Source organism: Xenopus laevis, chromosome 3S, assembly GCF_017654675.1.
Source record: "Xenopus laevis strain J_2021 chromosome 3S, Xenopus_laevis_v10.1, whole genome shotgun sequence".
Taxonomy (NCBI): domain Eukaryota; kingdom Metazoa; phylum Chordata; class Amphibia; order Anura; family Pipidae; genus Xenopus; species Xenopus laevis.
Genome location: NC_054376.1, coordinates 62,155,088 through 62,168,652, shown reverse-complemented (window position 1 = coordinate 62,168,652; position 13,565 = coordinate 62,155,088). Strand labels below are relative to the sequence as shown.

The following is a 13,565-nucleotide window of genomic DNA, read 5'->3' as shown; positions in this document are numbered from 1 at the left end:
ATAATTTCCAAAGGCTCCAAGAAAACATGAGGAAGGCGCAACAAAATTTCAAGACTTACGCTGATCGGAGGCGGAGAGGCGACCCAGAGTTCAAGGTGGGTGACCGTGTGTGGTTATCAACTGTTAACCTTAAGCTGTCTTGTCCCAGTAGGAAGTTGGGTCAACGTTTCCTGGGTCCTTTTTCTATCATCCGCCAAGTCAATCCTGTGGCCTTCCAGCTTAAACTTCCAGCGTCCTGGAAAATACATCCTGTATTTCATGCTGCTCTTTTAAAACCGGTCTCGATGTTCCGATTTCCTGGGCGTTCGGCTCCCCCACCGCTTCCTGTGGTGGTTGACGGTCAAGAGGAATTCGAGGTAGAAGAGATCCTGGATTCCAGATTAAGAGGCAAACGGCTCCAGTACCTGGTGAGGTGGAAGGGTTATGGTCCGGAAGAAAATTCTTGGGAACCGGCATCCAACATCCACGCTCCTGAGTTGTTGGACAGATTTCATGGAACCTATCCTGGTTAGCCTGCTGGTTGTCGCGTCCTGAGGCCGCTCCTTGATGGGGGGCAATGTAAGAACACACGCATGCGTTCCGTTCAGCGCAGGCGCGGGCGCGGTAATGCGCGCCGGCGGTGACGCGGACTCCGGCGACGGTCGCGGAGGCGGTGGCGACGGTCGCGGGCGCAGGAACGTAGGCGGAAATGCCTGTGACGGACGCGCTGACGTCAGTTCCGCGACGTCAGCGTGAGGACGCTAGTTTGGCGCCAAAAGATATGCATTTAAACCAGATCCAGACTGACATGCATTGCCTGGTTATTAGGTTTATTACTGAAACCCTAGCATCTCTTACTTCTTGAATTGCCTGTTGTGACCCTGCCTGAACCTGGACTACGATTTCTGCTGCCTGCCTCGACTCTTCTGCCTGTCTTATCGTTACGAACCTCGCTGCCTGCCCTGACCTCGGACTTCTTGACTACGGCTTTGTCTCATCCTCTGTACCGCGTTTGATAGTCTCATTGGCTACTCTCCACAACCCTGCTCCCTGTTCCACTCCAGGTGGGTAGTGGTTGTGTGAGGCGCTTGTGAGTTCAAGATCTTCAGCTCCAGCTCCTTCTCCGCCTGGATCACACCGGTAAGCCTGACAATGGCTGCATATTTTTTAGAATACATGGCAGCGAAAAGAAAATCTTGTGGGGCAAGCACTGATTTTAAAGGAGAAGGAAAGGTTAAAACTAAGTAAGCCTTATCAGAAAGGTCCATCTACATATACCAGTAAACCCCCAAAGTAATGCTGCTCTGAGTCCCCTGTCAAAAGATACACTGCATTTCTTTCCTTCTATTGTGTACACATGGGCTTCTGTATCAGACTTCCTGCCTTCAGCTTAAACCTCATTGCCCTGGGCAAGAGCATGCTCAGTTTGCTCCTCTTCCCCCGCCCCCTCCCTTCTCTGTTGTAAGCTGAGCCCAGAGCAGGGAGAGACTCAGGCAGGAAGTGATGTCACACCACATTAATACTGCAGCTCCTATCCTAAACAAACAGAGAGTTTCTAGAGCTTTTTACTCAGTTATGGTAAAACATTCTACAGAATAAATATTGCATTCTAGCTTGCACTATTGCAGCTAATCTATTGGCAATAAAATGGCTCTGTAGCTTTCCTTCTCCTTTAAACAGAATTGTACTATTTTAATTGGGGAATCAAACTGAAAAGGAAATATAGCCAGTGTATATGGTTTTCATTGCTATGAAAACCAAATAAATGGATGGCAGTAATGCACTTACTTTAAATGGACAGTAGGCATTCTCCTGTGTATTTTCATTATGGAGCAGCCTATAAAGCAGTCCATTTAGTAAGTAAAAGCTATTGTCCTGCACTCTCAACTCACAAGGGAACATTTTCCCATCTAATATCCACAATTAATGGCAGTGTACAATGCATCCGGCAGTGTACAATGCACATCCCACTCAATCCCCTCCTATTCGACAGCCCTCTTGGGAAATTCAATTAACAGTGTCAACTGTACTCACCCTGAGTCAATAGCTCACACCATCCAGGTACTCCCTCCCAACCCTCTAACAAGAGAATAACTGCCCACTTACAGGAATTATGCTGTACAGGCGTGGTCATACATAGATAAATCCATTTGCTGGAAGTTTATTGATCTGGAACTCCTGGAATGGATGAGGCTCACAGGAGCTTGAGTGAGTAGTTCAATACCAAAACATGGAAAAAGAAAAACTTTAAATATAACCCATGACTGGAAATGGTGATCCCCATTATGGAGAGTAACAAATGGAAAGCCTATGTAGCCCATTACTTGATCACAGTCTGTACAGAGTACAGTGCCAGTTAACAGGGAGCAAAACTACTATGGAATTATTTGAACCCATTGTCTGGAAGTCTCTACATTTCAAATGAACAGTTCTTTGTTTTGTATCATCGCATGTATTTTTATTTTGCCTTCGTTTGTGGTTGGCTCTTTCGACTGCAGAAATACCAAGTGATTTTCTTAACTTGTCCCGTTTTTCTGCACTCAATTACTCAGACTTGTTTAAGACTGACATCTTAAAAAAAAGTTTTTTTTCCACAAGCTTTTTTTTTTTTACTATAATAAAAAAAAAAAACTTTCCACATAAAACCCGCTGAGCTTATTTTTATGATTTTATGATTCTTGCTTGTGGAAAACAATTTCACTCATTTTAAGATATCAGTCTCCAGCAAGCCTTAGTAATCGAATGCAGAAAAACTGAACAAGTTCAGGAGATCACGTGGTTTTTCTACAGCTGAAAGACCCAATCACAGACAGGTAAGTTTAATAAATATACCCTAAAGCAGTAACAAACTAGATTAATTTTGTTCCTGAAGCACAAAAGTGCCAAACAGACTTGTAAGTGTTATTACACCCACTGGCCAATAAATATGGTTGTCACCTTTGACTTTTGCAAAAACCGAACAAGGGGGCAGGATGATGTTCTTGAGGGTGGAGCAGTGTAATGTGGGTGTGGGGTTATGCCATTTGGGGTGTGTTTGTGCTTTTGACATCAGAGCTGGTTATTGGCCACATTATTGTTTGGGTTTCACATGGCATGGCAGTTGTGAGCAGAACACCCCTAAAAAAAACAGTTTGGGTCAAAACCAGCCTACCATTAAAAGCAACGATTCAGTCATATAGGCTAAAGCAGATTTATGTAAATGTTTATCTAGAATCTGGTTATTAATGAACAGACTTTTTGGCTCTTTTAAGTCAAGTTTGGACAAAGATTCCCATCAACATTATAATTTCATCCAGTGTGTGGTTATAGGCAAAATATATATCCTTTCTGGCTTTACTAAACCAAACCTTACCCAGGGGATTACTAACTTAAAATACAAGAGATAGGAGGCTAGCTGGGCAAACTTGCACCTGGGCAGTAACCAATGACAATCAATCATCAACTGGTTGGGTAACTGCCAGCATTGTTTTAATAAATAGGCCCTAGGAACTATTCAAAATTTAAATATAATATAATTAGGGATGTTGCTAACATGACGCAAGTTAAATTTATGAGGAGCAGCAAATTAAAAGCATAATTTTGGCTTTTCTAGTGCAGAGAATGCAATTGCACCAACTGTACAGGTGATGCGGGGGGTGGGGCATTGGAAAGGTCACCTAAGGTAAGCAAGTGGCATGATAATTTATTTGCCAGAAGTTACTGAATTATAAATGTTTCCCATTAAAAATGAAAAAATAAAAAAACTACATCATAGTAAGTCAAATAAGTATATTTTATTCTCATCCTGTATTGATGCCAATTCAGGGAAAACAAATACCAGGTACCAATTGTGAGTGGGAAGCATATAGTGTATATATACCTATCACAAAGTCAGTGCACAAAACTAATAATTTCAATTTTAGATTATGAATCTAGCTTATAATGGTCATATGTTAATTAACAGTACATGTACAGTAAGAGTCTAGAGTATTCCACTGATATGTAATCGGAAAGTCATGTTTTCTTGTAATTTAGTAACCACATTGTCTATGGTAGATATTAATGTGGGAAGTCATATTATCCCACTAGGGCCTCACTAATGGCCTCAATTTTGCAAACATGATTTAAAGTTAATGGGGAACTCTGTAGGACTGAAATTTTTTTTGCTATCTGATTGGCAGGAACGTCTATGTAAGGGAATAGCAAGAACACCCATCAAAGAAATCCCTCAATTGTGGTTTTTAATGGGAATAACTCTGTGGCAGCTCTAGTATATCCAATATCTGATAACAAACAGTTATGGGCAGAATCTGACTGAATAATGCTACAATATACAGCCCTCTCTGGAATTTTATCATCTAACTGCTCCAGACTCTGAAAGTCTGTTCAGACCTAAACCCCTTTTTCTGTATCTGGAATCAGGCTGGTAAAATGGCTGCATTTTCCATTTTATCCTTGAGAGAAGTGCCAAACCGTTTCCTTGATTTCAAAATAAAGTAAGAGCCAGCAATTCATTCTAAATTATATTAGAATTGTTTACAGAAGGTTTCTAGAAATTTCTCTTGTTAATTACAAATTGCATGAAATTCTGAAGTAGGGTCCCTTCGGCATTCTGTAAACAGAAGAAAAGCACTGGAGTCCTCATTTGGAAAGGGAACACTGCCCATCCTCTCCATTTTAAGGAGCAAGAAACATTGTAAGTATCTTTATTTTGGCCTCAATTAATTTTGGTTGGAAGCTTGTTTTACTTGCCATATTTATTTATTTTTATACATTTATTTTTCCAGTATTAACAAATTGTGCTTTTAAGTATATACAGGTATGGGACCTGTTAACTAGAATGTTCTGGACCTGGGGTTTTCCGGATAAGGGATCTTTCCATAATTTCAATCTCCATAATTTAAGTCAACTAAAAAAATATTTAAACATTAATTAAACCCAATAGGACTGTTTTGCCTCCAATAAAGATCTATCTTAGTAATGATAAAGTACAAGATACTGTTTTATTATAGAGAAAAGGCAAAGCTTTTAAAAAAAATGTATTATTTGACAATAATTAAGGATGCGCCAAACGCAGAATTCAGTTCAGTATTCAGCCAAAATTCAGCCTTTTGTCTGTCTGAACGGAATCCTTAAAAGCATGTGACTTTTCAACACACAAACAAGGGAGTAAAAATATTTTTAACAATTCTATTTTCCCCTTCCTGCCCATGTTTTGCATATGCAAATTAGGATTCAGATTCAGTGTGGTATTTAGCCGAATCTTTCACAACGTATTTAAGATTCAGCAAAATCCCAAAATAGTGGATTCAGTGCATGCCTAATTATAATTGAGTCTTATGGGAGATGACCTTCCTGTGATTCTGAACTTTCTGGATAATGGGTTTCCAGATAATAGATCCTATACCAGCAAATTGCCTAAACAATTTTGCTAAATATTAGTAACATTATCCAATGTAACTGTACAGAAAAAGAACTGCAGACTTGTCCTCAAACATTTTGGGTTTAAATGGGACTTGTCACCCTAAGAAAAAATTCCAAATCCTATATTATCATGTTATTCAAGCAAGACTTTACTTGCACTACATAAATTATTTCAATCTTTTCCCCTTTAATCTGGAGATAAACAATCACAGCAAGCAGACAGGCACCATTTTGTAAACACTGTTATTAAGGCAAGCTTTGCATTATCCCAAAAATCTTATTTATGCACCAGAATGCGGGACCTGATGCACATGCCCATGCACTGGTTACAAAATTAGGTGGTAGGGAAGGAGTGGGAATGTGAGGAGGTCAGTGATATCTAAGAAAGTTAAAGTAATTGCCTCCCCCACCTCTATGCCTAAGGCATAGAGGTGGGGTAGGCAACAAATGATTGACAGCTGAAATATTTAAATGCATTTATAACAGGGCATGGCTGCTTTAATGAAACACATAATTTGGGTTTCATATTTAATTGAAAATAACTTTTATTATACAGCTTTTTATGTCTGGGTGTGGGTGACAGGTCCACTTTAATAAAGGTACATGGAAATGACACACAATGCAGTATAGTTATTCTTTCAGTAATGTCTAGTTTTGAGGGTCTTGGTTACCCATGTTTTCCAGAAAGATTAGGAGATCTACTTAGTGCTTTCTATGTTTTTTAAAAGAACATGACTTATTCAATATGAACATTTAGGTTAAACACAGCCAAGTGAAACAAGAAACTGTAAAACAGTGTGCATACTGTATACACCCCTTTTTAAGGTTGGGCTACATTCACTTATGACTAAGCATCACCCAGTGAGAGTACATTTTATGTATAACCTTTTTTATAAAGCACCCCTAGGATATGCAGAACTTTACAATATAGAAAATACACTCAGAAATAAATAAGCATAAATATGCAGATATTACATGTCAGATGGTAAGAGACACAGAAGGAAGGAGGCTCTTAACCCAGAGAGTTTAACACACAGGAGCAAACCGAAGGACAAAAATGCATGAAGACTTGGGCAAGTGCCTGGACTAGACTAGACAATGTTCCAGTGCTCCAAAAGGTAAGATTCTTTTTGAGAAGTTTGAGCTCATTATACATTCCTCTAAACTGCTGACCAAGATATAGATGAAGTAGTTTGTGTAGCTGATGCACACGTTAAACAGCCAGCCATTAGAATACACAAGGTATGAAGTCTAGATGTCAAAACCCATAATATGCATGTTTTATCCTTAAAGCCTTTTCAGGTAATACAAATGCAAAATAAAAAGCAATTGACCACAAGCCATTAAATATGCTGCTAATAATTGTATTTAAACAAATCTAGTTCAGAATTGTGAAATAAAACATTTGTTTACTTTATGTTTTCTACTTCTGTAAGTATAATAAATAACAATTGATTCTACTTTAACCAGGCTGACAAAACAGTGAACCAGAACATGCAACAGCTCTATCTTACTTGCTTCTCCAAGATCCTGGAAACTTCTCCAAGGGTTCTGTCTAAAGCAGACACTTTGTTAGCTGCCCACGCTCCACTGTCCTGCGTCTGTAGCTGCTTATGAATATCCTTGGAAAGCCTCTGTAGCCTGAGAACAATATACATTATCTTCAAATTCTCATGCTAACATAAAGGAAAAATGTATTTATAGGTAGCATTTTTCTTGAACCAAGATAACTTAATCACCATATTTTTGTAGGAAACAATATTTTAAATATGGCCTATTTTATGTAATTTATAAGACTTGCATTGAAGACTATCATCAAACAATTAGGAGGATGTATAATTTATATACAATTAGGAGAGTACAAAAGTCAATTACAGCTCCAATCCATTTAGATGAACATCAACCAAGGGGTAAAATATTGCCTAATCCCAATAAGACTAGTTCTTAATATCAGAGTGAGAAAGAGTGAGGCATACTTACCAGGTGCAGAGTATAAAGTACAATATTCTAATACAAATCACCATGCTTTTTACCCACAATGCAGATTTGTTTTCTCCAAAATTCCAGTATTTTTGTGGCCAACTCATGATTTGCACCCAATGACATTACAGTCACGCTTCATAAAAACTCTGTTAGTCTGTGGGTCATTTCCCCCCCCCCCCCTATTTGGTGCTCCTGTTGACGCAGCCTGCTGTGGGAACCTTGGAAATACATCCTCTACATCTCCTAGATTTATGTTCTTAATATAACTTTGAGTTAAATTGAAAATGAGAAAGTACTCACTTTGCCTTGTAGGGAGAGTCAGTCACAGGGTTTTTAATATCTAGTGTGCTTTCATATTCCTTTGCCCTGAAAGAAAATATTAGATATTTATCCCTTCATACTTCAGAAAGCAGCAGATACAGTAACTGACCCAATACATAAAAAATGTTTGCATTTAAGTTGAGTGGGTCATTTTAATTGCAATACTTCTGAACCACTTAAAATGCTGTCAAAGAATGTTAAACCCCTTAATAATTTACAATAAAATATCATCTAAATATGTACTACATGCAATATACTAACTATAATGTTAGTTAGCAGAAAATATTAATTAGTAAGAAACAAGAAACAACAAAGAGATAATGACACTAAGCAATAAGTAGACACTGTTAAGAGAAAAGGAGGCCACATAAATCACACAACAGGACACTTTTGTCTAGGAGTCCACAGCCCTTTTCTATTATGATGATAATGTGGGATTTCTTATCATATTCTTTTTTTTTACCCAGATAGATTAAAGTGTTATTTGACAGGCCTATGCACACAATACATAGTTGATAACCCTGCCTTTAAATCATCACTTTTCCAAATTGTTAATTTAATGGCCATATGTTGTAAATAATATTAAAAAGGACAGCAAACCTATGTGGCGATAATAAGCTTCTCAGCACCATCTGCCCGAGAAGGACTACAATAACTAGACTATTATTTTTGAGAAACATTTTTTGTTAACAATATTAAAACAGAGGTTCCCATGAAAGTGACTTTCTGCAGAAACAAAGACAGCATAGATAATGTAAAGTTGAATAGGCCTCATTTTCAGTTGTTCTACATGATCATTAACATGGTTACATTATTTGTCATATTTTATAATGATGAAACCAGATCACTAACTGGTGGATGTGGTTTATTGCACTTCACCAAATTACCATGTAGGCTAGTAGCCATTGCCCTACCCAAGGAAAAATTTCAACCAGTGCAGTATTTCCACTTCTACCCATCAATCCTTGTGTCTTCTATAAACCCAAAGACTCAATCACCCTTAACCTCTTTAGTACTGCTCCCTTTCTTCCCCCATTTATTTATCCTTGCAAATGATATTGTATGTTGGAGAAAAGAGGACCCTGCCCTGTAATCTTACAGTCCAAACAGAATAAATGGGCTTATTTATCAAAAATCTAATTTTTTTTTCTACTTTGAATAAACTCACATTTTAAAAAAACTTGAATGTTTGTTTAGTTATGAAAACATCCAAATATGTTGATTGAATCCGAAAACCTTGATTGAATATAATTGTAAATAAACTCGAATAATTTGAATTTGAGAGTTTACAAGTTCAAAAAACTCGAAAAAGACAAATATCTTGAACTTTGCCTAGGACAACTACCATTGTTTTTCCAGGTTTTTTTTGTACTTAATAATTACCAAACATTTGTAATTTGAAAATATAATTAAAATTTGTGAGTTTGTGCAATTTGAATTGTAGCAAAAATTCAAATTTTAATAAACAACCCCCTTAAGCGTTGGGCTTAGGCCAGCCTGTCTAGACACTTTCGTACAGAAGTTCCCCTATGGTTGTAGCTAGGATAAAGCCATATGAGCATAAACTGGGAAATTCTTCAGGCAGCATTTCCTCAGAGGCTTGACACCCACTGTTTTTTGCCTCTTTTTAAAATAGCTTTTATATTGTTATATTTTATTTTCACTCCGCCTAGGATCTATGTTTCGCATAAATTCTCACATACTGTATATTTAAAGGCCTTTGCATACCGTTAATTTATTTTAATAATCAATAGTACTACAACTCTTCTAATCACTAACTATTCTGCCTAGCGCAGACAAGCTTAATTAATATGGGTTAACCTCAGCTGATAGGGAATACCCTTTGTATAGTCCTTTGTATAATGATGCCATACTTGTCCCTCATGATCTTATCTCTATTCACAACAGTGACAAACTACATGCCTGACACCCCTCTTCCTTAGGACAATATTTCTAGCTTGTCCCTTGTTGTGACAGAACACTAAATTGATTAAATGAAGCCCAAGATTTGACATCAGTAGCGGACGCCTTCTATTTGTTGATTACTATTGATTTTCTTTGATACTTCATTTAAAAATCAATGGTTACGAAGAAGAATCAGCCTAGTTTACTCTGTGTGAAGCAAGCTATTGTGTGCTGGAAGTGAGCCACAGACTCACACGTAGCTGCTTCCAATTATGGAAAAGCTCTTAACAGGTGAACACATCAGCCTGAAAATCAATACTCAGTTTTCTTACTCAATCAGAGAAAGTGGCCATAAATTAGGCTCATTGCTATAAGTTTTTAGTCAAACCTTTTGCAAATAATCTCTCTGTTATTCTGCCCATTATGTATACAATAGAGTAAACCATTTAAAATGTATTACACATAAATCTTTGGACAGAGACAACTTTTTTTCTAATTTTGGTTCTGTACATTACTACAATGAATTTTAAAAGAAACACCTGCAGACTTTCAACTTTAATTCAGTGTGTTAAACAAAAAGATTGCATAAAAATGTGAGTAACTAAAGCATTTCTTTAACACAATTACTTCATTTCAGGGGCTCAAAAGTAATCAGACCATTGATTCAAATGCTATTTCATGGGCAGGTGTGGGCAATTCCTTTGTTATGTCATTATAAATTAAGCAGATAAAAGCCTGGAGTTGATTTGAAGGGGTGTTTGTATGTGGAAGATTTTGCTGTGAACAGACAACATGCGATCAAAGGAGCTCTCCATGCAGGTGAAACAAGCTATCCATAAGCTGCTAAAACTGCAAGGTGCAAGCCACTCATAACCATCAAGAACAGAAAGGCTAGATTGGACTTTGCTAAAAAAAAAAAAAAAACATCAAAAAAAGCCAGCACAGTTCTGGAAAAACATTCCTTGGACAGATGAAACCACGATCAACCTCTACCAGAATGATGGCAAGAAAAAAGTATGGAGAATCTATAAAACATGGCGGAGGCAGTGTGATGGCTTGGGTGTGCATGGCTGCCAGTGGCACTGGGACACTAGTGTTTATCCATGATGTGACACAGGACAGAAGCAGCGGAATGAATTCTGAGGTGTTCAGAGACACAGTCTGCTAAAATCCAGCTAAATGTAGTCACATTGTTTGGGAGGTGTTTCATGATACAGATGGACAATAACCCAAAACATAGAGCCAAAGCAACCCAGTAGTTTATTAAAGCAAAGAAGTGGAATATTCTTGAATGGCCAAGTCAGTCACCTGATCTGAACCCAATTGAGCATGTATTTCACTTGTTGAAGACTAAACTTCAGACAGAAAAGCCCACAAACAAACAGCAACTGAAGCCGCTGCAGTAAAGGCCTGGCAGAGCATTAAAAAGGAGGAAACCCAGAATCTGGTGATGTCCATGAGATCAAGACTTCAGGCTGTCATTGCCAGTGAAGGGTTTTCAACCAAGTATTAGAAATGAACATTTTATTTTTCAGTTTTAAATTTGTCTAATTACTTTTGAGCCCCTAAAATGAAGTGATTGTGTTAAAAAAAAAAGGCTTTAGTTCCTCACATTTTTATGCAACCTTTTTGTTCAAACCACTGAATTAAAACTGAAAGTCTGCAGCTCAACTGCATCTGAGTTGTTTCATTTAAAGTCCATTGTGGTGATGTACAGAAACAAAATTAGAAAACAAAGTTGTCCAAAGGTTTATGGGCCTAACTGTATATGTTCATAGAATGCAAGAAACAATGAGAGCTTTATCTGGCCAGAAAACCCAGCTAAATTAGGAGACAAACACAGTTTGCTGCCCTATGATATTTTATACTTCTTAATAAATACATATATAAGTGCTGTAAACGATGCTTGTGCAATATAAATATGCGATTAGACCATAGTGTTACCATTCATTAGGTTTTAAGATAATGTATTTTACACAAATCCCTTTTCTTAGAATGCAGCAACAGTTTTTAATTCCATTGTAAGATCTGCAGTAGAGATAAAGATAAAAATCTATATTTTTTGCCATTCTAAACCACTAATTTGAAAGTTGGGCACTTGAATCAGAGCTTCCTCTCTAAGTTTAAACAAACCAACCTCTACCTTATCTAAAGGTGGCCAGACACGGAGAGATACGCTCGTTTGGAAATGTCGCCAAACGAGTGGATCTCTCCCCGATATGCCCACCTTGAGGTGGGCAATATCGGGCTAATCCGATAGTGGTCCCTAGGGCCCAACGATCGGATCCTAACGATGGATAACGGGCGGTCGGATCGAGGGACCGCATCAATGAACAGATGCGGCCACGATCCGACAGGATTTTTAGTCCTGTCCGATCAACATCTGGCCGACCTTCGGGCAGATATTGATCGGGGAAGTCTGTCTGAGGGCCCCATACACGGGCCAATAAGCTGCCGACTCAGTCTGTCGTCAGATTTTATCGGCCCGTGTATGGCCACCTTAAGCAGCAACCATTGAGCACTGACCGATAACTCATTTTATCAGCTCCCCTGAAATTCTGTTGGACTGGCAGTGGCAGTAAATACCAAAATTAAACTGGCTTCATATTCTTGTTTAGTGCCAGAAATAACAGAAACCATTGATATATCTTTATTTAAAAAATAGGCAAAAACTATATTCAGCAAAGCCCTCTTCATTCAGCTCATGTTAAAAAAGTATACTGTCCCTTTAATTAGGTTTCATCTGTCCCTGAAATGTCTTAAATTATTAAAACGAACCAACTCCTCCATGTGAATAAGTGCTGAAAAAATGGATACATAGTTAGAAATTCCTAAACACATCATCTTACTATTACAATGCAAGCTCACAATATCTAGAGTCTTCCTGTAACATAACTTTGCCAAAGTAACATGGCAACTCCAGCTTCCATGCAAAATTCCCAATGTGCAAGGAAAGAATATTCTGTGCACAGTAAAGCTTATATTAAGTCAGTCAAACTTTAAAACTACAGTTAGCCACTTCTTTATTGTTGTGCTCCAAAGTAGGTCACAACTATTATAGATTGCAAGCTCTTGTCGGCAGGTTCACATCAAACAATGATAAGATATGTTGTCATGGTGTATTCCTGATGTTGTGCGACATGACCTGGGAGTTATAAATACTTTACTGAAAACACTTTTACAGATCATCACTGAACGCCAAACAGCTCTCCTTCCTCCCTAATACTTCTGTGCTCTCCTAGCTTATCACCCTATACTGTGTGTTTCTGCCATCCTGTGCCCTTACTGATTTCTACATCTTAAATCCTCCCTCCCTATTCTCCAAAAGTAGCCAGCCCCCAGAAAACAAACAGCATCCTGCCTGGTCTCCATAAAGAACCCCCATGTGCCTCCTCAACAATCTCCATGTTCCTTGTTTCATTTGGACATTTACCTTTTGCTTTTTTAGGGTTTTTGTAATTTGCTTTAGGAAAAAAATGCAGTTCTAGCCAGCACTAATAAATAAGATGGTCACTCACTGCTATGGCTGAAACTTTAAGAAACTAACGGATTGATATGAAATAGCTACTCCCAGGAGGTCATAATTTTTAAACCTTTGTGTGATTTGTTTTACACTTTAAATTAAAAGACAATTACCATTATGAGTAAAAGACGCACCTTGAGTTGATTCTAGTTTTTAGCTTTTTGGCTTTTTTCTTATTTTTCTGCTTCTCCTCTCCATCTTTTATAGGCTCCAAGGGAATTGCTGTTTCCATCAGAATATCAACAATGTATTTTTTCAAGGACAAATGCTCCTAAGAAAATATAAAAATGAAAGATTAGACCCTGATGTTTTAAAATAAATTTAATAAGCAAGGGTTCTTTGTACTATAAAATACTTTTAAGTACATTGATATATGCCATGTATAGTTTTGTGTGGCACCTTATGTTAGTAAATGAGCAGGGTTGGACTGGGCCAAAAAAAAACCTCGGCA

General features: G+C 37.9%; 1 protein-coding gene across 4 annotated transcripts in view; it reads right to left on the bottom strand.

Annotated features, from left to right (window-relative positions):
- Nucleotides 1-13,565, bottom strand: part of scaper.S (S-phase cyclin A-associated protein in the ER S homeolog) — a 153,039-nt gene that overhangs the window by 53,213 nt on the left and 86,261 nt on the right. For all 4 annotated transcript variants that reach the window (XR_005966651.1, XM_041588392.1, XM_041588393.1 and 1 more), the window contains 3 exons: nt 13,249-13,385; nt 7,666-7,731; nt 6,897-7,023 (listed from right to left, as the gene is read on the bottom strand). Coding sequence is in view for 3 of the 4 variants with exons in the window: in XM_041588392.1 (XP_041444326.1) it covers nt 6,897-7,023; nt 7,666-7,731; nt 13,249-13,385 (330 nt within the window). In the remaining variant the exon portion in view is untranslated. The remainder of the gene's footprint in view (nt 1-6,896; nt 7,024-7,665; nt 7,732-13,248; nt 13,386-13,565) is intronic.